General features: G+C 39.7%; 1 protein-coding gene and 1 non-coding gene across 3 annotated transcripts in view; one reads left to right on the top strand and one right to left on the bottom strand.

Annotated features, from left to right (window-relative positions):
• Positions 1-16,432: 16,432 nt before the first annotated feature.
• Trnar-ccu (transfer RNA arginine (anticodon CCU)) lies at positions 16,433-16,505 on the bottom strand. Its single transcript has one exon. It is a non-coding gene; the product is annotated as a tRNA-Arg (tRNA).
• Positions 16,506-16,728: 223 nt separating this feature from the next.
• LOC149795884 (uncharacterized) overlaps positions 16,729-27,664 on the top strand; it is a 48,747-nt gene continuing 37,811 nt past the window's right edge. For both annotated transcript variants that reach the window (XM_089965805.1, XM_089965804.1), the window contains exon 1: positions 16,729-16,795. In XM_089965805.1, coding sequence (XP_089821931.1) covers positions 16,756-16,795 — 40 coding nt within the window. In that variant the 5' untranslated portion in view covers positions 16,729-16,755. The remainder of the gene's footprint in view (positions 16,796-27,664) is intronic.

Raw genomic sequence — 27,664 nt, 5'->3', positions numbered from 1 at the left:
GCATTAAGCGTAGCCTCGTCCAAATTTACAACCCTCATGACCAGATGTGTTTAGCCCGGGCTATCGTGGTGGGGCGAACCTATGCCAACAAGAACGACACGGCAGAATGGAAAAGAGCCTGGAAAACTATTCGACAATCGGACCGAGCCAAACAACGAAACGAAGCAGAACTCCTGTTACAACAAGCGGGCCTGTCCAAAGACACACCCTGTGGCATTCCTGAAATGCAAACATTGCAAGATGTCCTAGCTCCACGCTACACCTTGAAAGTGCACCCTCAAGAAGTGCGCGGACCGCTGTTGTTTCGAGGCCAAGATTTTAAGGATGGAAAATACATTCACCTTTATCATCACGATGACCATTTCGATACCATTACCAATATCACTGGATTCCTGGGATACAGATATTACTGTGAGAAATGTGACCGTAGTTATAATAATCGAGAGCAACACAAACATTGCGGATGGAAATGCTCAGGATGTTTGGCCTCTCCACCCTGTCTGAGCGAAGGACCAGTGCCTTGTTCAACTTGTCTGCGCACGTTTGTCAGCCCTACCTGTTACCAACAACATTTGTAGACGCAAGGTTCACAGCAGAAATGTGCTTGTCAACTGCTGAGATTGTGCCCTACGTGTGGACAAGGCATACGTACCAATAATGCCAAGGCACACGTATGTCGAGGAAAGAAAAAATGTCACATTTGTCACCACATCGTGGACTTGGAACATCAATGCTACGTGCAAAAATACCAACCAGAGAAAGAGGATGGTCACAAAAATGAAAAAGGCAGTTTCATCTTTTTCGATTTCGAATGCATGCAAGAGACCGGCATTCACATTCCTAATTTCTGTGTGGCTCATCGAGCGTGCGACAAGTGCATTCAAGAACCTATTTTCAGTCATTGCCCTCACTGCAGCAAGATTCCTGGAGGACGTGAAAAAATCTTTCGGGGACCGAACACGCTAGCCGATTTTGCCCAATGGGTCTTAGACCCCATCGACAAGACGTGGAGCCAAGAGGACAGCGAACGTTACGGAGATTGTCATCGTCATGCCACGGTGATGGCTCACAATTTCTCCGGATACGATGGACAGTTTCTTTTGAGGTATTATACGGAACAAGGCACCGAACGACCTAAAGTGACTTTGAACGGAGCCAAAATCATTTCCATGCAAGTGGGACAAGTACAGTTTAAAGATTCCATGAGTTACTTGGCCATGCCTTTGAGTCGAATGCCCAAAACGTTTGGAATGACAGAAATGGCTAAAGGGTATTTTCCACACTTTTTCAATACGGAAGCCAATCAACACGCCGTTCTACCCCATTTGCCTGAGGCTAAAGATTACGACCCCGACAACATGCGTACCGAACAACGAGAGGCTTTCTACGCTTGGTACCAGGCTCACGCCTCGGACCCATTCGACTTTCAGGAAGAAATGCTAAAGTATTGTCGTTCCGACATGGACATTTTACGGCGTTGCTGTGGAAAATTTCGATAACTGTTCATGGAACACGGAGGGGTCGATCCTTTGAAAGAAGCTTGCACCATTGCCAAAGCGTGTTCCTTAGTGTACAGACAAAGATTCATGCCTGAAAACACCGTGGCGGTCATCAGTCCTCAAACGACCAACTATGTCAAACGTCAATACTAGGTCAAAGCCCTACGTTGGTTACATTACTTGTGCGACAAGGAAGACAAATGGATTCAGCATGCCCGCAACGGAGGGGGCGAAAAGACCATTGGAACGCATTCGGTAGATGGCTGGGACTTAGAAAACCCCAAGAATGTGTACGAGTTTAACGGCTGCTTATTTCACGGATGTCCCGTCTGTTACCCTGACCGTAAAACTAAAAATCAGTTTCTACAACGAACCATGGAAGACTTGTACCAGGCCACTTGTCAGCGACGCCTAAAGTTAGAACAGGAAGGATACCAAGTGGTGGAAATGTGGGAACACGAGTACGATCACCGTTTGAAAACCGATCCCGAGTTTAAATGTCTCGTGGAAAGTTACAAGCTGGTGGACCCCCTGAACCCGAGAGATAGTTTGTACGGAGGAAGGGCCAATGCCACCTGTTTGCTGTACCAAGCCGACGAGGAGAAAGGAGAAGAAATGAAATACTTGGACGTGTGTTCGCTGTATCCCTACGTGTGCAAATATTGTCGTTTTCCTGCAGGGCACCCACAATTGTTCACGGAACACATCGACCTGAAAAACATTCGACAATACGAAGGCTTGTACCATCCCGTCTTACCTCACCATTGTCAAGGCAAACTGATGTTTCCTTTGTGCCGAACTTGTGCCGAAACGTGCAACCAAGACCAGCCTTGTCAGCACACCCAGGAAGAACGGGCCTTGACGGGAACCTGGGTCAGCGTAGAATTGTTCAAAGCTCTGGACATGGGATACCAACTGTTAGAAGTGTACGAAATTTGTCACTTTCCCAAGACACAACAATACCACAAGGGTGACCCCACGCAGAAAGGCATTTTCGCAGACTACGTGGATGCTTTTTTGAAACTGAAACAAGAAGCCAGTGGCTATCCGTCCTGGTGTCACACTCCCGCAGACGAAAAGACATTCAAAGAGAAATACTATGCACAAGAAGGCATCTCTTTAGACCACATCGAGAAAAACGAAGGCAGGCGATCGTTTGCCAAAGTGATGTTAAATTGTTTGTGGGGCAAAATGGCACAACGTCCGTGTTTACCCAAGACGGAGTATTTGACTGAACCTTCCCGCTACTTTCAGATGATTCACGACAAAACCAAATACATGAAACACGTGGACGTCGTTCGCGAGGATTTGATCTTGGTCAATTACGAAGAAGATCTGAACTTTGTACAAGACGACCCTTTTGGAAATGTCATCATTGCGGCTTACGTGACAGCTCATGCTCGCTTAAAACTGTACGAAGCTTTAGAACTGTTAGGGGATCACCCAAGTCAACAGCAGCCTGACATCGAAGGAGACCGTTTAGGAGCCTGGACAGACAAACACCCCGACGACAAGATTCTAAGTTTCGCCAGTGGTGGTCCTAAAAATTACGGTTACGAATATCGGGACAAACAAGGAGAAGTGCACACGCAGTGCAAAGTGAAAGGATTGACTCTGAATTATCGTACCAGTCGAGTGGTGAACTTTGGGGTATTGAAGGAAGCCTTGCAGTCTGGAGAGGACGAACACTTTAAAGTGACCACCTATCAACCCAACAAGATTGTACGTTTACCCACTCACAACATCGTCAGTCGACCCTTGCAAAAAGTCTATCAAATCGTGTACCAGAAGCGAGTGCGACTTCCCAATCATTTCACCTTACCGTATGGACACGTCGGTATTGGTCTGTATATAAAACGGAATCCTAGGCAAGATCGATAGTTCATTGTGACTACCAGGACCAAGTGAACAAGATGAATACTTTCAGAGAAACACAAAACAAGTTTAGAAAGGCACAATTCAAGTGTGGGGTTTCTGAAGTGGAATGCGCTTGTGAGCCTTGCAACTTTTCAACCTGTGTTAGTGACAGTACCAGAAGAACCCGTCACCCAGGACAGGACTGTCGTGGACATTCCTGAAAGGTCATTCCGGGAGGACACTTGTGTGACCGTACCTCATGTAGAGACTGTAAGAACATTACACACTGTCCCTAGGACATCTTGCTTACCCAGAAAATGTTGCACAGAGACTTGTTTATATTCCACTTTGATCGTTTTGATGTGTTTTTTATTCCTGTACATCACTCTTTGGCTTTTATGTATTTTTGTCTTTCGTGTTGTTCATATTTGAAACATTCAATAAACGTGTCCTGAAAAAAGTATATAAACTCTCGTCTTGTTTTTTTTTCGTGTCACAAGTGACATTCCTAACACTATGGCTACTTCTACTGTCTCTGCTCCCTCTTCCTCCACTGTCAAAGTCATCGACGAACGTACCAGATCGTACCAGTTGGGAGGCTTTGTATCTTCGTCATCCCTTTAACATGCTCATTGCTGGACCTAGCGCTTCAGGCAAAACCGAATTTGTCAAACGTTTGATCGAACATAAACATCATTTGATCGATCGACCACCTCAACGGATCGTGTGGTGTTACAAAGAGTGGCAATCGGCGTACAGCCTCTTGCGAGAAAGTCAAGGCGATTCCATCGTGTTTGTGGAAGGCATTCCTAAAGAAGACGATGGCATCGTCTCTGACTCCCGTCAAACCCATTTGGTCATTTTTGACGACATGTTAGGAGAAGACGAAGAAGAAATTAAACTGTGGTTCACGCGCAAAGGGCATCACCGTAATGCCAGTGTCGTTTACATCACTCAAAATTTGTTTCAACAAAGTAAAGCCCATCGCACCATCAGTCTCAATGCGCATTACGTGGTCTTGTTTAAAAGCCCTCGAGATAAATCGCAAGTGCAAGTCTTAGCCAAACAGTTAGGAACGCCTTGGCTGACTCAGGCGTACGACGATGCCACTCACACTCCACACGCCTATTTACTCGTCGATTTGAAACCTACGACCCCCGAGGATTTGCGATTTCGTACCCACTTGTTTCACCACTGGTGCCAAGATGGAGGGCCTGTCCTGTACACGTCTCCGTCCTCGACTTAACTTCATTCCACAACAAATCTATAAAAACCTCAGACCCTTTTCGTCTGTCTCAAACACACACAGTGTAAACATGACGTCCCTTCAGTCGCATCTTCCCGTCAAATTGATTCGTGCCTTGTACGGCATCAGTCGAGAAAAAAATCCACAAATACGAGCTCGTGTCTTAGAAGCTAGTCTCAAAGAAGCCTTACGATGGTTCACGGTGACGGCACGTCAATTACTCCAAGGGATCATTCAGATTCCTCATCAAACCAAACGCTTTTTCGATCGAAACAAAGTCGCTTTGGTCCAACTGGCCGATCCCCGCATTGACACTTAAACCAAAAAACAAATCATTTTGAAACCTGGAGGGAGCGGTACTCTAGGAGGGGTCATCATTCGCTCTCTCTTAAGATGGGATCCTAATGCTCCCAAAATTTTCCCCAAGACAAAAAAAGCAGTCAAACGAAGCTCCAAGGAGAAAAAGAAAAAGACCAGGTCCCGAAAAAGACCCGTGTCTGCAAGAACTTCTCCAGTGGCGGGACCCTCCTCTTACCAGACACCACCCCGGAAAAAGAAAAGAAGCCCTCAGAAAAAGAAACAGAGAAAAAGTCCCCAGAAAAAGAAAAGCCCACAGAAGAAAACTAGTCGGAAGAGAGGCACTTCGGGCAGGACGCAACCTTACACTCGCAAACCACGACCTGCCACGGCAGTGACTGCGTCTCCGGTAGCCTCAGGTTCCATCACTTCTCCGTTGATGTCACCAAGAACCGAACAGTACTTGGAGACGTTGATCACACCAAGAACTTCTCCGTTGATGACTCCAAGAACTTCCCCAGTGGCAGGACCCTCCAGTTTCGCAACAGTGGCTGCGGCTCACAAAGTACCTGCTCCCAAGGTCAAAGTCCAAGAAAGATCGGGCATGTTACAAAGTTTACTAGATTTGTCCAAGCAAGAACTGGCTCGATTTAGTCCGTTGCGTACCCCTCCACGACGTGTCATGCCTGTCCTCAAGTTGATACGACGTCAAGACAATCAGTGGCGACGCGTTCCAGTATAAAAAAGGTCTGTGACTAAGTAGGGTATCAGTGTTTTTGGTGCTGAAGACTCAAAGATGTCACCCTCCAGAAAGCATCCCTCTTCTAAACCCCAAGGAAAGAAAAGGAAAGGACTGCCTCCTCGTTTAGTCAAACATGGGGACATGTTATCTGTCCTGTCCAAAGCTCTCCACCCCTAAGAAAAAAAACTCATTCAAACAGCCTCCAAAGAGGTCATCGATACCGTGTGCGAATGTTGTTTGAACGTCTTGAAAGGCACGATCCCTTTGTCCAAACACCAGAAACAATGCTTAGGTAAACATCGTCACGTTCTTCGCCAAATGGTTCAAAAGAAAATTCCCATTCGTCAAAAGAAGAAGATGTTGGTCCAACGTGGAGGCATTTTACCCCTCTTGTTAGGTCCCTTGCTGAAAGGAGTCTTGGGAACCATGTTGGGAGGACTGGTGGGAGCAAGATAAAAAGGCCCTCGGAAGTCCCAATATCTCAGAATTGACCCCTGACAACCCCATGGAAGGACGAAAACTAGCTTTAGTGCCTTACAAACGATGGATGGAATACCATCGTTGGCAAGAACAACGCACTCCGCATTTACCTCCCAATCCCCATTTGAGCGAGATGTCCCAGTTGCAACACGAATTGCAGTCCTTGATGGATCGCCAAGATTTGTCCGAAACAGAAAAATCGCAAAAGTACGGTCAACTCTTGCAACGACTGCAACTCTTTCACCAGAAAGCTTTAGACGAAACAGCTCTACCCACTCTGAAAGATTTTAAGACCTTGATGAAAAGTCCAGCACCATCACCAGTACCAGTACCAGTACCACCAGTACCCGTGACCAAGACAGAAAAAGGAGAAGAAGAAGAAGAAGGGTTTCAAACTCCACCAGAAAAAGTACGCAAGTTAACAACACCACCTACCTCCAGAATTGGATGGATTAAAAAGATGATGGCCACCCCTTCTTCATCACAAGAGAAAAAGAAAGTGAAGACAGAAGTGAAGACAGAAGTGAAACAAGAACCGATATCCCCCGCTCAGACATCCTCCTCTTCAACACCTATTGCCGGTCGCACATGCAAAGCATTGCAATCCAAGAAAGTACCCCAAGAGAAAAAGGGGTGTCTTATTAACACACAAACACAAAAAAAAATGGAAAAAGTCTTAGCCAGCATTTACTACGATCCCTCTCATCCTGCAGGTTACGCAGGAGTTCAAAAATTGTATCGTGCTGCCAAAATGCGACTGAAAAGTCTCCGTTTACCTCAAGTGCAACGATGGTTACAAGAACAAGCTACCTACACTTTACACAAACCCATTCGACCCACGTTTACCAGAAGTCGCACCCGAGTGGAAGGCATCGATCATCAATGGCAAGCCGATTTAGCCGATGTCTCTCATTTGGCCAGCTACAATCGTGGCTACAAATATTTGTTTTGTGTCATCGACGTCTTTTCCAAATTTGCCTGGGTCGTGCCCTTGACTTCCAAATCGAGCAGCGAGTTAGTGCGAGCCCTGCAACGGGTGTTGAAACAAAGTGGTCGTCACCCTCTTCGATGGCAAACGGACAAAGGTACCGAATTTCTGAACCAAGCTTTCCAAAAGAATTAAAGAAACGTGACATTCATTTTTTTACCACCGAGAATCCCGAAACCAAAGCCAGCATCGTGGAACGTTTTCAACGCACTTTGAAAGAACGCATGTGGAAATATTTTACGCATCACCACACTCTGAAGTACATCGACATCTTACCGCACCTGGTGCAAGCGTACAACCAATCTTACCATCGAAGCATCGGACGTGCCCCGCAAGAAGTGACTCCCGACAACGAAGTGTTGGTGTTTGAGCGCCTGTTTGGTACGTCCCCGACAAGGGCTGTCCCCAAGAAAAGTGGAGAGTTGACCGTAGGAGATTGGGTGCGCATTGGCAAAACCAAACGCACTTTCGACAAAGGTTACTTACCTAACTGGACGACCGAATTGTTTCGTGTCATTGGACGAGTACATGGTCGTCATCCTGCCGTCTATAAATTGGAAGACATGAACGGAGAAGTGCTCAAAGGAACGTTTTATTTGCCCGAGTTACAACGTGTCACCAAAAAAGAAGACGACGTGTACGACATCGAACGCATTCTCGAACGCAGAACCCGTAAAGTAGGCAAACGACGTGTCAAAGAAGTCAAAGTACGTTGGAAAGGATATCCACCAAGTTTCGATTCTTGGATCGACGCTTCGCAAGTCATCGACTATAAAAAGAAGTGACCATCATGCCCTTTCACACAGACGCAGCTACGTCGACCACTCCTTCACCCAGTTCTTCTCTGCAAGATTTACAAAAACAACCCTTGTGGGTGTGGTGCGGAGAACGAGTGCCTAAAACGCAAATCGTCTTTTTCTGCCAAATCTTCGTGGTGTATTGTGTCATCGGGGCAGTCATTGCCAATTTGAGTTTGCAACAAGGAGACAAACAATTGTGGACCATTTTATTGAGCAGTTGCATCGGTTACCTGCTTCCTAATCCCTCCCTGAAATTCACCTCGAACGGGAACCACGGAAACCTTGCGTCCAGTGCCAGTGCCAGCCACTACTCCAACAACAACCCCATTTTGAGCGGAGACACGCCTCTGACGTCCAGCAACCCCTCGGACAGCCACAGAACTCTGGAATTATGAGTCACCAAAACTAATTTTACTTAACCTTACCCAGTGACAGTTCCATGGAGGTGTTTCCCAACAACACGTTGTGCTGTTACACGGCCAAATTACCTCAAACCATCCCCTTAGATCACGAAGCCCATTGGGAAGTGGCTTTAGTAGAAATCATTCACCCGACCCAAGTCCTCAATGTCCTTCCCAATCAAATGTTTTTTGATGTAGAAGTTCATGACGAACAATTGCAACAGTACTTGGATACCTATGGCAAATATGACAAGAAAACCCCTGGCACAAAAAATCAAAAGTACACCACCTATCATTTGTTCATTCCTCCAGGCTATTATTTTAGTGGTCAACATTTGGTGAACACCATAACCTCCAGATTTAATATCGTGTTTCTGAAAGCTTTGGAGAGTGTCAAAAAAAGTGTCACCATGGAATACCACAAAGCAGCTCGTCGCTTCTTGATGAAATTTGACGGGAGTAAAATCCTGTCCATTTTATTTTGTCCTGAATTGTTTGACATGTTGGGCGGAGACATGGACATGAGAATGGCCATGCTCAAGAAAAACGAATTACCAATCGTTTACGACAACGAGTCTTTTAGCAAGTTATTTCGTGCCCCGGTAGAACTGAACCAAGGACTGAATTTGATGTTTGTGTACTCCGATGTGATGGAGTACAACGTGGTGGGACACACCTCCGCACCGTTACTACGTGTCATTCCTTTCAAAGTGGATTCTGCCACGGCCACTGACGAAGAAGGTGGAAACACTTACCACGTCCACCGCGAATTTGTACATCCTCACTATTTGCCTGTCAGCAAGTCTTATTTGGACACGGTCAACATTGCTATAAAAGGAGATTTGGGACAAAATATTCCATTCACCAAAGGAAAAGTCACGGTGAAAACGGTTCTCTCACGACTCTTAAGTCATGTATTCAGTGTACCGAGGGGTTGCTCGACAACGAGGACACGGTTTAGGAGATATGTTGAAATCAACCTTTCGTTCAGTGGCCCCGGTGTTGAAACCGATGGTGACACGCGGATTGCATGCCTTGAAAGATGCAGCACTGACACAAGGCAAAGAATTTCTCCAAAATGTCATCATCGACAAACAAAACCCTAAAGAAGCTTTCTTGAGGGCAGGCAAAAATGTCTTGCTGCAAACGGGCAAAGACCTTTTGGACCGACGAGACACACCTATAAATGCCCTGCACGCTACCGAGTCAGGCATTCAGCAAGGACAAGGCGGAAAGAGACGAAGAAGAAAACACCCTTTCACCAGACTTCAAGCTAGAAAGGCAAAGAAAAGAAGAACCGTTCGAGACTTAGACGTTTTCGATTATTGAGAAACAGACAAAAAAATGATGCACCGAGAGTCTTGCGCTTGTTCCAAGTCGGAACTGGATTTCTTTGCCATGCACCCTACCATGATGACGATAGAAGAATCCCAATGGGTGGAATTTCATCCCGTCTCCTCTTTGACGGATTCCGCTCCCATCGAGTTTGAAATCAAAGGACAACCCGAAGATTACATCGATCTGAATAGCAGTTACCTGTATTTGAAAGTGAAAGTAATCAAAACGGACAACACCAATCCAGGAGGCGATGCTAGAGTAGCTCCTGTCAACAATTTCATGCATTCCTTGTTCAGCGAAGTGGACTTGTACTTGAATAACAAACTGGTCAGCAGCAGCATGGATACTTACCCATATCGTGCCTACTTGGAAAATCTCTTGACGTACGGAAAAGAAGCCAAGAATACTCATCTGGATGCTTGCGTGGTATGGAAACCTGACACGGCAGGTGTAGGCACGTTTAGCGACACAGTCCTGAGAGAAGATGACAATCCTCACAATGTGGGGTTTAACGACCGTCGTAAGAAAATTCTGCAAGGGCGAAGTTTAGAACTGATGGATCGTTTGCATTTGGACATGTGGTTACAAGAAAAGTATTTGCTGAACGGGGTGGATATCCGTCTGAGACTGAATCGTAGCAGTGCCGCTTTCCATTTGATGGCCCATGCCAACGAATACAAAACTATCATTCAAGAAGCCCGACTGTACGTGCGTCGTGTGGAAGTGTTACCTAAAGTGGGAAACGACGTCAGTCAGACGTTGAGCAGAACGACCGCCAAGTATCCGATACGACGCGTAGAAGTGAAAACGTTCACCATTCCCGCTGGACAGCGATCTATGATCGAAGATCATCTGTTCCAAGGACAGTTACCCAAGCGTTTGATTGTTGGTATCGTCAGGAATTCAGCCTTCAACGGAACCCACGATCAAAATCCTTTTGAGTTTCAACATTACAATGTGTCCAAGATTGAAGTCAGTCGCGACGGCAAGACCTTGTGTACCCGACCCTTTGAGCCCAACTTTGGTGTCGCAAAGAATTATTTGAGATCGTACTTGTCCCTGTACGAAGCCACGGGACAGTTAGGAACCAACACCAGTCACGGTATTTCGTACGACGATTATGCAGGAGGCTATGCTTTGTGTGGTTTTGATTTCACTCCAGACCAAGGCAGCGACGAGGGACATTTCCACCCTATAAAATCGGACCAGATTCGTGTGGAACTTCAGTTTGCAAATCCACCTCCAGATCACACAGTGAACGTCCTCCTGTATGCAGAATTCGACAATACCATAGAAATCAACAGTTTGAGAGAAGTCATTCTAGACTATTAGAAGCCATGGAAGACTGTTATCCCTCTTTGTCTAGTGGAGAAACTTTAGACATGAAATGTGAGGAGACCGTGGAAGGAGAATCCCAAGATAAAGACGAAAAGGACATCATGATCAAGTCGAGATGTCCAGAACAAGAACAGCAATTGGTCTCCTACTGTGCTACATACCTGGCAGACACAGTTACGATATGGATGAAGCATGATTACTATGAATGTCAAAACATCAGTCAAGAAGAAAAAATTCAAAGAATATCTGGACGAAGCTTGGAGTCTGTTTAAAAAAGACGTGTTACGTTGGTGGTATAAAGACTTGCGTGAACATTTCTGTCCTCCATTAACGACTCAAGAAATCCATTACATCAAAGCCCTCTTTGACAAATTCAAAGAGAAAGTTGAGATCGAAATTGATCACTTATTATCAGCAAAAGAACATTTAGTGACTTATTTAGATCATGGTTTTTCTAGAAACGATGAGAATGTAAATCGTTGATCTTGTGACTAGTATGCTTATTTTGTTGTCTTCAGCTAGGAAACGTAGTGTCCATCCATGACTCAATGACTTGCAACAGTGGAAATCACAATTTCATTCACAACGTTGCCAACCCTGTTTAAAGTAGAGTGTAAATTGAAAAAAATGTTTGTCATTTGAAAAAAATGTTTGATGTTATATTGTTGGATTATTGTTAAAAAATGTTAGAGTTGTTGGTTAGTGTTAAGTGATTTTGAATAAAAAATGTTGTGTTTTGAAAAAAATGCCTTTGTCTTTTCTTTGACTATAAGAATGTTGATTCATGCACTTTGACTTCTCTCTATCTTTCTCATGACACTCATTAAACGTTACGAATCGAAAACCGTGTGGGGGATGTTTTCCTTCACGTCCGCGCTTTGACTTTAAGAACCGGGGTAGCCTCCAGTCTAACCATCCATTGTTGACTCATCCTCCTACGAAGATGTGCTCCAAACTAGCTAAGCTAAACGAAGCCTACGTGAATTTGCATAGGGTCAGACACAGTCTGATACCGAAGCCAGAAGAAATAGAGAACGTGAGAATGCTAAAAGTCACTGAAGACCTGATCGAAGAGCTCTTCAGAGAAGAAGTGAACAGGGAGAAAGAAGAATGGACAGAGAAGTACAGACTTCAGAGACAGCAGCAACAGCAGCAGCAGCAACCTGAACCTGACAAAGGCTTTGTCGATTGTCGTATCGACACCAAAGAGTTCTTCTTCTCTTTCCGAAGAAGCAGACCTATCGCCAGAAAGTCCATCCTCGGAGGACGTAGCATTCTTAGAAACTAAAAGATTGCCATAGCAAACAAAAAAAAAAAAAACAGCCCTTTTCAGGGCTACCCAATACTCTAGAAAAGAAATAACAATCCAATTGCCAATATGTGTAGGTAGAGTTGTGTGTATATAAACACTGACTCTTTTATAGTGTGAGTGTTTGTGTTTGTGTATATGATTGTGTGCTTGTAAGTGCTCAAGTACGTTGGTGTGGATAGTATATTAAGATCAAGTTTTGTTTTTTTTTTTTGTTTTTTTTTTTTGCTGCTTCACGTGTGGGGAGAGTAGATTTAGGGTTAGATTGCTTTGAGTATGCGGATAGTATATTGAAGTGATTAATGAACATTTTTAGAATAGTGGTGGGTAGTATAAAAAAGTGAGTGAGTGTTTGTTTTAGGTCCGCGCGTTGTTGGGTTATGATCTAGGTAATATCAATTTTGTGTCTTAGGGGATGTTTTCCTTCACGTCCGCGCTTTTAGTATAACTTAAAAACTAATCGTCAGTTGGGCTACCCATCGTCGACCTGTTAACAGCAAGACAATGAATACAAGGATTGTGAAACTGCTAGAACTCCAGATGCACCTGGAATATGCCAGGCGCATAGTAAATGAACTGTCCGCGGAGGCTATCGTAGAAGAAGCAAGAATAAAGAAGGAAGAGGAAGAGAGAAGAGAGAGGGAAGAGGAGGAAAAGAAAATACGAGAGAGGATGACTTACAAGATACCAGAGACAGAGGATTGGGGTGCTGAAGCGAATCATCCCGCCTCTGCACTCTCAAGACAAAAAGTAGAAAGAGACTGGAGTCGAAGATGTATGTGTGGTGCCAGACCAGGAAGGTGCCAGCATTATATAGGTGCATCTGAAGTTCTAAAACAAACAGCCCTTTAAAGGGCTACACAATACTCTAGAAAAGAAATAACCATCGATTTGCCAATGTGTGTAGGTAGAGTAGTGTGTATATAAACACTGACTCTTTGTGTGTGTGTGTGTGTGTGTGTGTGTGTGTGTGTGTGTGTGTGTGTGTGTGTGTGTGTTTGTAAGCGCTCAAGTACGTTTGTGGGGATAGTAAATTTGGGTTTAATTTTATTGCTTTCCGTGTGTGTGTGTGTGTGTGTGGATAGTAGATTTGGGGTTAGTTTATTGCTAATTTAACTTATGTGGATAGTATATTATATGAAATGAGAAAAGTAGGGGATGTTTTCCTTCACGGCCGCGCGTTTTAAGTGATGATCTAGGTAATATCAATTTTAAGTCTTAGGGGGATGTTTTCCATCACGTCCGCGCTTTCAGTATAAGAACTCACAGAGTTTGATGTTCGAACCATTCTACGGAATAATAAAAACGAAGATGGTGGTTGTAAGTCAGTTGTTTAACAACTTGGTACATATATACTATTGGATAATGGATGGTATCTATGTAGTGGAGAGACTAGAAAAAGAATGGAAGATAGCAGAGTACCTGTACTACGCTAAATGCCTAAACGTAGCAAAAGAAGTGATAGCAGGAATGATAGAAGAGGAGGAAAAGAGATTGAAAGGTATGATAAATCCCACCTATGTCAGAGTGGGAAGCCTAAAGGAAGCACTTGACAATGCAAGCAAAGTCAGGTGCTTTCTTGAAAATATGTCACATGGGACAGAGTGCTCTTTTGTGGAGAGAGGTCTGGACAGACTGAAGAAAGGAGAGGAGTTGATGAGAAAAGTGATGGAGGTAGAGGTCAAGAAGATTAAAGAGAGATGGAATAAAGAAAGAAAAGATCAGGAAAACAAAAAGAAAGAGGCAGAGTTTGAGCGGCTAAACAACAATTGGATCAAAGTCCAGGAAAAGTTCAGAGCCATGGGTCATCCTGACTGGATAACAGAGGAGGAGAAGAAGAAGAAGAAGAAGAAGAAGAAGAAGAAGAAGAAGAAGAAAAAGAAGAAGAAGAAGAAAGGAATAATGGAAAAAGTGAGATCTTGTTGGAAGAAGTGGAGGAAATAGAAGAAGAAGAAGAAACACAAAGGCTTTTTTCAGGGCCATTCCTATTTCTCGAAAAGAGAATGACTTTCAATTGCCTACCCCCCGAATTATTATTTTATATGTGTGTGTGTGTGTGTGTGTGTGTGTGTGTGTGTGTGTGTGTGTGTGTGTGTGTGTGTGTGTGTGTTATGTCCCTCTCCCCCTGTTCCCTTTCCATAGACCCATCAGGTCTGGACCCTGTTACAATTCCCCATGTTCAATTTCCCTTGTCGCTAGAGTTGCCCATGCTTTTTTTCCCCATGTTCAATCCCCTTGAGGCTAGAGTGGCCCAAGACTTTTCTCCATGTTAAATTTCCCTTGAGGCTATAGTGGCCCAGGGTTTTTCTCCATGTTAAATTTCCATTGAGGCTATAGTGGCCCAGGGGGGTTCTGTAATGCTAATTCCCATTGAGGCTATAGTGGCCCCCTATACTACTAACGTCGCACCCAAACTTATTAGACAAATACTTCAAGCATTGAACCCCATATGTCCATTCTGATGGATTAATGCAGTGTTGCTAACAGACACGCTTGTATCGCGCTGGAAGGATTTAGCTTTTTGGAGGCAAAAATCATATAGACAATCTATTGAATGATTATTTATATACAAACTATGCCTTAAAAAAATGCTCACGAATTTTCATTGAAGAGATGTGGATACGTTAAGCTAATTTTCCAGTCTTAGATGGTCACTTCACATGCATGTTCAGTCATATCTAAGACATATAAATGACTTCCATGATCAATGGTTTCTTTTCAATGGCGATGGTCTTTTGAGATACAACCTGATCATGAAATACTGTATGAAACTATAATCACTGCATTCGTACAGGTCTTGTACAGTGTACACCCTCCTGCATTCTAACAAATTTTGTATAATACGCATTTGTTAGCAAATTTTGAAATAAAATTAAAAAAAACACACTCTGATTGTTTTGATTTATTTTTCGGCACAGCAACAGGGCGTTATTAAGTGCTAATTGGAGTAGAGTGCTTTGTCCAAGGAAGGACACAATCATATACTACAGACTGAACGTAGGATTCGAAACTAAGTTGTTATGTTGGGTTTTATCGCCATTTTTCAGCACACGATAGGTTATACATGGTAGCCAGTATTAATGGTGGAGGAAGAACCCGGGAAATCCCCGGAAAGAACCACCGACACTCGAGAAACTACTGGCAAGCTTTCTCACATACCCACATTGGCCGAATCTGAGATTCGAACCCACGCAGACAGAGATGAGATGGCAGTGACCCGTAACGGAGAGCGCTTTAGACCACTAGGCCACTCGAAACTATTTCTGTTCATAAAATATGAAGAGTTCCAAATATAACCGTTATAGGCAGGTGTCCTTATACAAAGATTTATGCTATGGCTGTAAATCTATCTGTACATGTACTGAGACCGCTCCGGTGGCCTAGTGGTTAGAGCGTCCGCCTCGGATGCGGGAGGTCGTGGGTTTGATCCCCGGCCAAGTCATACCAAAGACTTACAAAAATGGTACTAACAGCTGCCTCGCTTGGCGTTCAGCATTAAGAGGTTAGTGTTAGGACTGGTCGGCTTGTTGTCAGGATATTGTGACTGGGTAGGACATCATGTCTGCGGCGTGATGCACCAGTGCTAGACATCACTATAAACTGTCACACTGTAGAGATGGTAGCGATATGACTGAAAAATTGTTAAAGCTACGTTAAAAAATACAAATCTCTCTCTCTCTCTCTCTCTCTCTCTCTCTCTCATACACACACACTGTACATGTCCTGCAAAAGTGCAATGGCGACGCATTATCTGCATATAAAGGACACATGTCAACAGAGGACAGTTTGTGCACACTCGAGTGTCCTCATGTACAATTATCTCAGTAGGCGGAATTGCATTATTATTTGTAATAGTATTTTAAAACTAATTCCATCTCTGACATATAATGTTGATTGTTTATTTCCCTCAGAACAAATATATGCATTCGCTGACTTTGGCTAAAATTGGAAACTTACTTTTTTAAATTTTCATTTTGGAAGCTAATTCTGTCATTTAACATAGTTAAAATGCACAGTGGTAAACATTTGGATTCCTCATTTAAAATTATTGTTTTGCACACGCTTTTGTTTTGTTTGTTTGTAAAGCAAATTTAATATTTGTACTGAAAAATTAAAAAAAAAAAAAAAAAATGTAATCACCTCCGACGGGACTCGAACCCGCAATCCCCGGCTTAGGAGGCCGGTGCCTTATCCATTAGGCCACGGAGGCGCTTGATAATAAAGGTATAAATATTTATATATATGTAATATTTGACACAGAAGCTGCGGTATATCATTTATTTTTTAAATATTTTTTATTTAATATTATGTCATCAAAATATTTGTATTAATAAAGATTTGGTTATGGCACACTTTTTGTTAATGAGATTATTTCATTGTTACCAAATGGCTCCAGCGACTGGTTTAAAGTCTACTTTAAATCAATTGGAACCCGTCACAGCTACAACCGAGAACTAACAATGCCGAGAAGTAGATCAAGAAGTCGATCCCCCAGGCGAGGTCTTGTATTACTTTGGTTAAAGTGCAGATTTATATTTCATCCACTGTTTCATATACATATGAATCTACTTATTTTATGCGACATCCAAAACTTTAAAAGTTACTAAATTAGATGATTTAAAATTGTAATTATATCCAGATGAAACCTATTTTCGAGGGTCGGTGGGAATATAAATTTCAAAGAATGTATGAAGACTCGTTATAATTGATTACACATGCCATTATTTGTGTTCACTATTCTTTTACAGTATTTGTCAGAATAAAATTCAGTGGTGCATTGTATACTTTAAAGAAAGATGTAAGTTTTGGGAGGATCGTAACAAAAAAAAAAAACAACAGGAGTCTTACGTTTTATCAATAAAGTATGGCGAAAACTCTGACAACATAAAATCACCTTATCGGTGAACACAATGAGTGCAAGCGTGACCACAACCCTCCGCTCGATTCGACTTTTCTCACGCGTCCTTTATCGCTTCAGAATCGCAAGAAGACTGAAAAATTACACATATACATTCAAATGTTCGAAAGACAGCGACGTACCAACGTATAACTCTCGGACGACCATCGCACGAATCCAGTCTGGTGCATTAACCTTTTTTTTTTCTCTCACCATTACGTCACAAACCCTTTCTATTAGAATCCACTAGACAGAAGTAGCCCATTCTAGCACAGGCTGAATAACATGATGAAAGTAATTTCACAAGATAAAATGTTTTAGATGGTATCATTTTATAATTTTATATAAATTTCCAGAACAGAAATATGTAGTTAAAGTTTGGATAGTAGAAATAGCGGTTGGTGATGTCATCACACTTCAAATATTAAAGACGGTTGCTGGACTCAGTAGATTTAAAAATGTGTTTGATCGACTTTCTAGAGGTTGCCACCTGGTAAGATCATACGTTGTTTGTACTGATGTTTTTTCATAACAAAAAATCATAGTGAAGAAGAAAATATGACACTTGTATGAGAGATGTACTGTTTATTATGATGATGATAATAATAATAGAGAGAAAAAAAACAGTAGGAAAGGAGAAAAGCTGATACTTTATACCACTGGTTAACAATTGATGATGATGGTGATGCATGTGTGTGTTTGAGAGAGAGAGAGAGAGAAAATAGTTGTGATTGATAAAATCAGTACATAATACGGTACAATTAATAAAGATACGATAGACAACAAAATGATTCTTGTAATTTGTATGCTTTACTGATGATGATAGAGCAAAGGTAGATGACGAATGAAAAAATTAATTATATTTAGCATTTATGGTAATACTGACATTAGAGAGTTACAAATGATACTTTACCTGATAATTATACCAGAAGAAACAATTGTGAATACAATATTGTTTACTAGAGATTTACCATCATTAACAATGATGATGACAGTGAAAAAGGCAAGAGAAGAGAAACACGTTTCTCTTTCACTGTTTAATGCCATGCTTATTTCTGTGTAGGTAGTTATGAATGAGAGAGACAGAGCAGTGATTGAAGAACAAGAAACATTAGTAGGGAAGTGCAAACTGAAACGGATAAGTGGACTATGACATTATTTTATCTTTAAAATTGATAAGTGCTTTTCCAATGGAATGCATACAAGCCGGACGAGGGTGGCCTTGAGACATCTGGAACCCATACAGTACTTATCAGACTCTGTACCAACTGGGTCACATTGGCACACACACGTTTGAGAGCGTATGGGTGAGATAGAGATGAGGCAGGTAACACAAAATACTAAAATTATCAGGATTATTGTGCATACAATCCGAGGACAGTCTGAACACTATCAGCAACTATATGTATGTATGCATGTATATATGTGCAGAGTGAGAGCATTTTATTTACAACTTTTGAAAATAGTAGTTGTTGTGGGGTTTAATGCCATTTTTCAGCACACAATAGGCTATATATCGTGGCCAGTATTAATGGTGGAGGAAGAACCACCAACCCATGAGAAGCTACTGGCAAGCTTTTTCACATACCCACATTGGCTGAATCTGTGACTCAAACCGGCGCAGACAGAGGTGAGATGGCAGTGATCTGTAATGAAGAGCGCTTTAGACCACTTGGCCACTCGGGGCCCCTGAAAATAGTAGTAATTATACTGTAAATAACATTTTCATAATGCATTCATTATTCTGAGCAAATTCAACGAATCTGTTGATACACATTTTTAATTTTCCCTAGTATTAAAAGATAACACATTTTCTGTGCCATATTCGGCATGATTATTAGACCTTAACACATATTTACTGCAGAAACTGGTAGAATATGCTACTTCTGTCTGGGGGATTCTAATAGAAAGGGTTTGTGACCATAATGGTGAAAATAAAGGTTAATTCACCGAACTGGATTCATGTGATGGTCGTCCAAGAGTTATGCATTGGTATGTCACTGTCTTTTGAATGTATGTGTAGTTTTTCAGTCTTCCATAGCTGCCAACCCTCACGAATTTGGTGTGAATTTCACGACTTTTTCAGCGATTCACAAATTCACGCAACAGGCCAAAAATTCATGAATTCTCCAATCCTCAGTTATTTTAAATCTTTAATAAAATAAGCATTAAGCACTAGTCGTGATATTCGCAGTTGCCAAAAATTCCGGTACTGCTGGTCATAATATTAGTAGATCTTCAGCCGATTAGTACAGTTCGCCCGGTAGCAGGCATTTTAGCCTATTTTGATCTATATTTATAAGAGTAGTTTTACAAATGCTTTTGAGAGAAACTGGGGCCTAACAGAATTTTGCTCCGTGCATGCGTCACCAACACTGTTTTAAGTTACCATTCAGCATCGTATGTAAGATCTTGAAAATGTCTTCACCACCAAGGAAAAGGAAATGTATTACTGAAAAAGTGAAGTTTAATTTGGAATATATCAAAAATTGGCAGTGCATTCAGACATTAAACATTGATATTCATCATACTTTCTGCACTCAGTGTGCCATAGTAGAGACGATGTGAGGAAGCACGTTGGTTGCAAAAAACATGTAGAAGTTGGGAAAATTAAGAATTTGCCAATTTCAGCTCTGGAGTATTTTAAACCATTGGTGGAAGACCTGCAGGCTACCAATGCTGAAGCATTATTTGTGAGTTTTCTTGTTGAACACAATCTACCTTTATCAGCTGGATACCATGCTAAACATTTGTGCTGACAAATGTTCCCGTATGCGAAAATCGCTTCCAACTTTTCCTGTGGAAGAACCAAAAGTGCTGCAGCTCCTGTGCATTCCTCATAGCGAAAGTGTATTTTCTCTAGTGAGGAAAAATAAGACAGACTTTAGGGCCTCCTTAGCTGCAGAAAATTTATCAGCAATTTTAGTCACCAAGATCAACCAGCCGGCAAGAAGTCTGAACTGTTTAAAAACAAATTTATGATCAAGCAGTTGAGGAAGTTCAGGTCTGCCACAGTATCCTGTCATGATAAATAAATATTTCTGCATATATGTAGTGTTTTAGTTTTATATTGTGAACTTGATATAGTGTAGTATTGATGGTCAGAGTGGATGGAGTGGTCTGAGTGGATGTAGTTATTGTCATGGTACTTTTCACTAATTCATGTCCAAATTCATGACTTTTTATCCTATTTTCACTAATTGTGAGCCTGGAAGGTTGCCAGCTATGGTCTTCTTGCGAGTCTCAAAGTCAAATCGAGCGGAGGGTTGTGGTCACGCTTGCAATCCTTTTGTTCATTTATATTACCGATAAGGTGATTTCACATTGTCATAGATTTTGCCATACTTTATTATAATACGTCAGATTCCTTTGGAGAAAACAAACAAAAATGGTACAGACAGTTTACTAGAAACACTGCAGTGTGCTCAAAAAACCGAAATAGATCGACGTTCACAGGATACTCATGAAGACTGAATGTTTTATAATTTGAAAGTGTTTTAATAGTGATAAAAAAAGCAAAACAAAATCTGATGTGATTTTTAAACGAATTATTTACATTTTGCTATTTTTAGCAAAAATTCTTGTCATGAAGTCATGTAGTCCTCCCGAGATATGTGTTTTTATGTCGCTGTCCTACTTCCTAAATAAAGGCAGTGTGTAGTATGTTCTGAGATCAACTAACATTGGAACAAGAAATCAGATTTTCAGGAATATCTTCAACACTTGGCATCCCATAACAACACTTTCTACAAACTAAAGTCATGTAGCTTTAGTCAGACTTCACTTACTCTGATGTCATTTTTCAAATAAATTTAAATTTTGACAGAAGCTTAAAAACATGTTTCTAAGTAATGTTGACCAACATTTCATTTGCCTAGATGTAAGCCAGGAATGCTGAAATTGGTTAAATGGATGATAATTATATTGAATGAAACAAAGCTATTGAAACACTTTATTCATTATTAGTATCTTCTTATTTGGTAAAGAAACATACTTCAACTTAATTTAATTTCGACATTTTTGGCTTCTATCGCAGATTTTTTTAAAGGATAAATCGTTGCAAAGAAAGCACAATTTGCATGAGGAATCAATAAAGCCTTCTATAAATTTGACTAACAATATGCTCTTCACCCAGTCCTCTGTTTCAAAAACTCCAAATTTGAAATGCTTCATTTTTATATCAAATATGTTATGGATCATTGGTCTGTTATCATCAGATCTTCTATAAAATAAAAGCTAGAAGATAACTGCTATCAGTTTTCCTTTCCAAAAATTGCTTTCATTAACATGAAACTCGCATAATGGGGCAGAAAAAATTATATATTTAACTGATGATTTCTTTTATTATCTGGATAGTAATTAGCATAAATCTATTATAACTACATAATGAATGAGAGCAGCATCAGTAGTGGCATCTTTATGATTTATATAAAATATGTTCATTTTTCATGTACTCTTAATCCATCAAGTCACAGCTTCAAACATTACTTAGGAATTTACAAATATTCTCGTGTGAAACATTTTCTTAATTTTTAAAAAAAGTGTTAGTGACCATTGTCAGTTAGCACAGAACAACAAAAGAAACATTGTTTCATGTTCCATTAAATTGGTATTAAAACCTTATTAGGGTAGGAGATGTAACTTGTATAGCAAGGGCAATTTTTTAAATATTTTTCTGTTTAAAATTCATGCAATATTTGGGAGCCTGCGATTGATAGATTTGGTGCTGGGAGTAGCTACACCACATCTGTTAACAATATTTTGTATTGAATTTCTTCATTGCCTCTTAATTTGCCAACTTTCTTGACTAATCTGGCAAACAGTGGTAATTTTGATATGATCAAAAACATTTTATGTACAATGTATTATTTAGTTTATTGGGCCTGTAATGTAATTAGTACATGTACTTTACAATATTGATATTGACCTAGATTTATATAATGCTGCATTCGTTATGCACATCGTGGTTTTTATGTATGCTCAGTGGCATGCCAGCTTGCTTACAGTGACATCTGAAGGAAACACTTGATGTCAGTGAAAACTTTTTGGTTCTTTATTATTTATTTGATGCTGCAGTTGCTATAAGGTCTCTCCATTTTTTTATTTTATTTTCTGAAAGTTTTGTATAAAATTGCAGTCAAAAAGATTTTTAAACTACTTTGAAACAACCCCATGTAACATGTATATAGGAGCAAATGCACAAGTGACTTCATACCATTCTCTTTGTCATTTCACTGTTGCCAATAAAACATTACTGTAACTATTTTCAGAGACAACACTCTGAAGCATTAAAGTCAATATGTGACTGAACTAGAATCTTCTTTCCAACCAAATCAGCACAACCAAGAACATGCCATGTGAATGCATCTATTTTTAGAAAGAGATATTTTCTTAATATAACCACTCATTTTTTGGCTGTTACAACAAATCCATTGATAGGACTATATGTTTATGGTTTTATGCATGCATACTGAGAGTAATGACATGCATTGGTTAAATAGTATCTCTTTAACTGTCTTTATTATATTTTCACATTTAGGAATGATGTAAAAAAAAAAACTTGACCTGAACACTGGTTTTTCGAATTCCACAGTGTAGAATTGTTCCATATGTTTCTCACCTACATGATTAAATATTTAGGCTAAATCTGATCGCACATAATATTTAGACTTTGTTTTCATTGAATTATTTATTTTCCTTGATCTTTTTACCCAATTATTTACGAAAACAATCTAATAATGTGTTATTCATAGACACAGCGATGTCTGCCATTACAGGTTCCACTTAAGTTTCAAACTGATTTTATAAAGAAAATAACGCAAACACAAAATCTTCATTTTAACTCATTAACCCCTGGAGGTTTTTGTCGTTTTCATCTGAAATTCGAGTAGGAAACACATTTTGAAAGCTATTTCTGAATACATCCTATAAAACACCAACTTCCAGGTGATCTTTCAATAACGTACTGCCTAGTTGTGTTAGAAACATTGCTTTTCATTGGCTATTTGGCTCATGCATGAGCAGAAGGGTAAAAGTTGGAGTTTTTTTTTTATTATTCCAAATGCCCATCTTATCCTACTTTTTGCAAAGGTTCATCTGTCTGTTTGCAGTTCATACTGGTCTGCCTTACATCTGAGACCAAAAAGTTTAAAATCTAGACACAAAATTGGATTCCGACCACAGATGAATTTTGGGTAGAAAAAATCGGGTCCAAAAAATGAGGTTTTTCCCTCTGTATTTTGTAGTGCAGATATAAATTCCAAATTATTTGGTATCATTGTAGAGCTACATCTGTCTACCTTTCTATAATACCACCCACTTTAGTGTGTCTTACATGACCTTGATGCTTCAGAGCTCGGCAGTAGGCTACTACTTCCTGCCACGTAACCTCGTCACCAGGGTTTAATGTGTTAACAAAAATTAAATAAGAAAATGCTCCTCATGAAGTATATTCTTAAAACGTTACTATTTAATACTTGTGTTTAAATTTTGAAACAGAAATTGGAATATTTTCTTCATCAGATAGTACACTAGTCCTAACTTTAGTCAGAACTTATCAAGTCATTTTAATTATGGGATCAGTGAAATGAAAGGTGGGGCAAGTGAATTTTATGATATTACTTGTCCTGGACAAGTGGTTGAAAAAAGTTTGCTCTGACCTCTTCTCTGGACAGTTAGAATTAATTACAATATGTAGTTTGTAAAGTGTTCATGTGAAGTCATATATTCAAAATAGACACCACTGAAAATGCAACAAGGGCTCATAAACCTTAAGTAATGGACATAACATTTAATAACATCAAAACGTGACGTTTAATTGCACACAAAATTAAAGAATGGTGATTTAAAAACACTGATTATTGTTAAAGTTGTAAAATCATGAATGATACTAATTATATCTGTTATCAACTGTTTTCAATTTCCATTAATTTATTATAAGGCCATATAAAAAATACGTGTGGTTTTGGTTACATTGAAAAAACATATCAGGGTAGATAATTAATTTTTGTTATTACGTGTCCAAACTGGTTTAAACGAAGCATGATTAGAAAACAATCATTATTTGCATTAGGATTTATATTTTTTATCATAGTTACAACCCTTTGATTGCTGATTTTGTTTGGTGTTTTTTTTTAAATTTACTTTTTGGAGGAGGGCCATATTTTTTATTTCAAAATAGAGTTTGTTGGGTAATCAGAACCATACATATTTTTCTGTTTGGCCTAATTTTAAATGTTAAATAATCATTGAGCATTAAAGAATCTGATGACATATTGGTGAGACAATAGTACATAAATTCTGAATTAGTGTGACTTTTAGGGCTGGGACTTCAACTTTTAAATTTTATAGAGATCTCTGTAATAATAATAATAATAATAATAATAATTTTTCTAATTAGGATTTATGTTTCAGCAAGAGGATGCTGGCTGTCTTTTACTTTCCAATATGATGCAGACCCCAAAAAGCTATTTTCATTCTCATCATCCTATGTCAAAAGAATTTTGCCTTTATGTGTTAGCCAATCATAACAATTGGCTGAGGCGTTTGAAGAAATCAGAGTCACTTGGAAAAGAATACTAACAGGGTTTTAGGAATTTGCATTTTCTAAATTCATAGAGAATTCCATATCTCCTTCCTGAATTGTATTTGGAATCGAAAACAGTAAGTTTTGGCAGTCATCATGTTCCACCCATGGGTCATGATGGACTCAAAATTTAAGTCGAGGTAACTTGCCTTTCCTGTCAGAATAGGAGAAAGTGATGGGAAAACATATAGCAGTAATTTAGTTGTCTGTAATGTGAAAAGTGTTTGCAGCAACTGGTGTTCTACTGGGTCTGCAGTTGAAATACTGTTAAAATACACAAAATCCTTATTATTCTTTATAAAAGAATGTTAAAAACTTTGTTCCAGGTTTCCTGAATCTGAAAAACTGGTACCGTACAGGACTTCATGATACATTATCAGTAGCCCCCAGATCGGTTTTGTAAATAAAACTACACGTATCAGTAGGTTTAATTAGGAAATGGTTATAGGTCCTGATTGAAGGCAAGTTGAATTCAAGTTTATTTTCTGGCATTTTGAATGAAATTTAATAAAAATTTAAGTTATCAATTTTGATGACTTCCACAGCTGGAAATAGTATTGAATTGAATTGAAGCAATGAGCTATTTTAGTACTTCATTAATGTCAAAAGACTGCTGGGAAGACTTCCTGTAGAGTACAAGTCGTTCAGGTCATTTGGGTGTTCAGTACCGACTAATTTAGTAGCAAGTGTACTACTTAGAATTTGATTAGACATACCTTTAAATGGTGATTGTTCACTTTATTGGACTCCTCATGATCCATAATCCTTTGGAAGTTCATTATTTACATGGCTTGAGAAATACAAATGAAATAGTGTAAGTATGTGGACAGTTTTGGACGAGGATGACCTCTGATGTGTTCCAATACAAATCTAACTGAAAATGTTGTGCACTGTGATGTCACCATGAATGCTGTGCATATTGAAAAATTTCTTAATGCCGTGTTACTTGTAATGATAAACCAGATGGCCTCATTTCTTAACCTTGTTTCATATGAAAATGTTTTGATGACATTAAAAGTGTAGAGGATTCAACAGTCAAAATTTTAATAGATTTTGGCTAAACTATATTTGTAATAAATGTTAGAACAACGATGAATATTCAAGTAAATGTACTAACTTGACCATGTTGATGTACACTTTAATGCAAGACCCACAAAAAATATTTCATGCACTGTCAAAATATAGATTGAAATGATAAACCAATTAACATTTTAGCTTTTTCATGTCTTAATTAAGTAGAGTCCCAAAATAAGTTTCAGATTTAATTTTAATAAATTTGAGAGCTGTTACTGGTCTTTCGTAATAAAAGATTTGAAGAAAAAAAAGCAAACTGAGTATCGTTGAACCTGCCATGGCAGCAGCACAACTAGGTTATCACTTTGGCACCCGTGTTAGTAGGGAAATTTAAAAAAATCATTGATGAGTAAGTTTTGTACTGGTGACAGCGCCTTGTCTTGGATGCAAAAACATGTGCCTCATGTTGGATTTTCCTATCCAGCCTGTATACATCGAGAAGATTGTATGAATCACAAATAAATGCATATATTCTGTTCTCTTTTTACCCTGTGTCATTGGTTGAAAAACATGCAGTAGGGCATCATGGGATAAGTTAAAAATTCTGCAGGACAGTGTAAAGAAAATTAACTTGGAATAAGAAGATAATATTTAGAGTTTTGCTAAGCTATTGAAAATCAATAATCTGAGCAAATATAAAATTTACAATTTTTCCAGTTTTGTATATAACCCAAGGATCTGAAACTCCGATCACAACGAGGGTCACATGGGGACTAGTACATTAGCCTGAGGGTCGCATCACTGAAAACATTTGCATTATTAATTATTTTACAAATTCTTGGTATATTTGTGGGCCACGTGAATTAACTCCATGGACCACACATGGTACGCAGTCAGCATGTTTGAAATCCCTGATATAAACCTTATCCAGTATAACTGAGTATACATATAACACATTCTATAACATCATTAAATCAGTAGTTAAATAATAGGATATTAGAGTTTAATGGTACCTATTGCATATAAAGGGCTTCATAGTTAAAAAAATGCAATTCAATTTCGTATTGTACTGTACTCACTAGGTGCTCAGCATTAAGAGGTTAGTGTTAGGACTGGTCGGCCTGGTGTCAGGATAATGTGACTGGGTGGGACATCATGCTACATGTCTGCGGCATGATGCCCCAGTGCTAGATATGACTATATACTGCCACACTGCAGACATCATAGCGATATGACTGAAAAATTCTTAAAGCTATGTTACAAATCCAAATCACACACACATTTACATGTGAGCAGCCATTATCTATTCATGCTTTCATGATTATTTTACACTGCTAGTTGTGGAAATGTTGAGATTTAATTCTTTGTAATTGTTAATGCTAGTGGTTGAAGTTGGTTTGTACTTGAGGCAGTCTCAAACAGAGGATTGATTCCATTGGTTTTAAATTTAGTTAGCATCTTCACTTTGATGGTCTCTGAACAAAATCAATTGCTGACACTGTTTGCTAATTGCATTGAGCAAGGGTTAGCTGGTCATATATTTGGTTCACATGTGGAATGATGAAGTTATCTGAACTGAAGATTTAAGTTGAATTTGAATGCTTTTAAGTCATGTTAACATCATGATTGTCAGGAAGTATTAATTGTGCAACTTTAATGACATTGTTTTAAGGAAAAGGTCATATGCATGTATTTTAATAACAACCAGTTAGCTTAGTCATGTTATTGGCTGCATTATCTCCCTTTGAAGTTGACTAGAATAATTGATATTGACAGGTGTTTGATTTGTGCTCGTACAGGTGGTAATATTGTTGTAACTATTGAAGTGACTGCTGGTACTCAGTTTATTTGTACTTGAAGAGGTTAATCATTG

The sequence above is a fragment of the Sinohyriopsis cumingii genome, chromosome 7 (genome assembly GCF_028554795.1).
Source record: "Sinohyriopsis cumingii isolate HCF-2022 chromosome 7, ASM2855479v2, whole genome shotgun sequence".
Classification (NCBI taxonomy): Eukaryota; Metazoa; Mollusca; class Bivalvia; order Unionida; family Unionidae; genus Sinohyriopsis; species Sinohyriopsis cumingii.
Note: the sequence above shows the minus strand (reverse complement) of the source record. Positions and strands in the feature narration are given on the sequence as shown.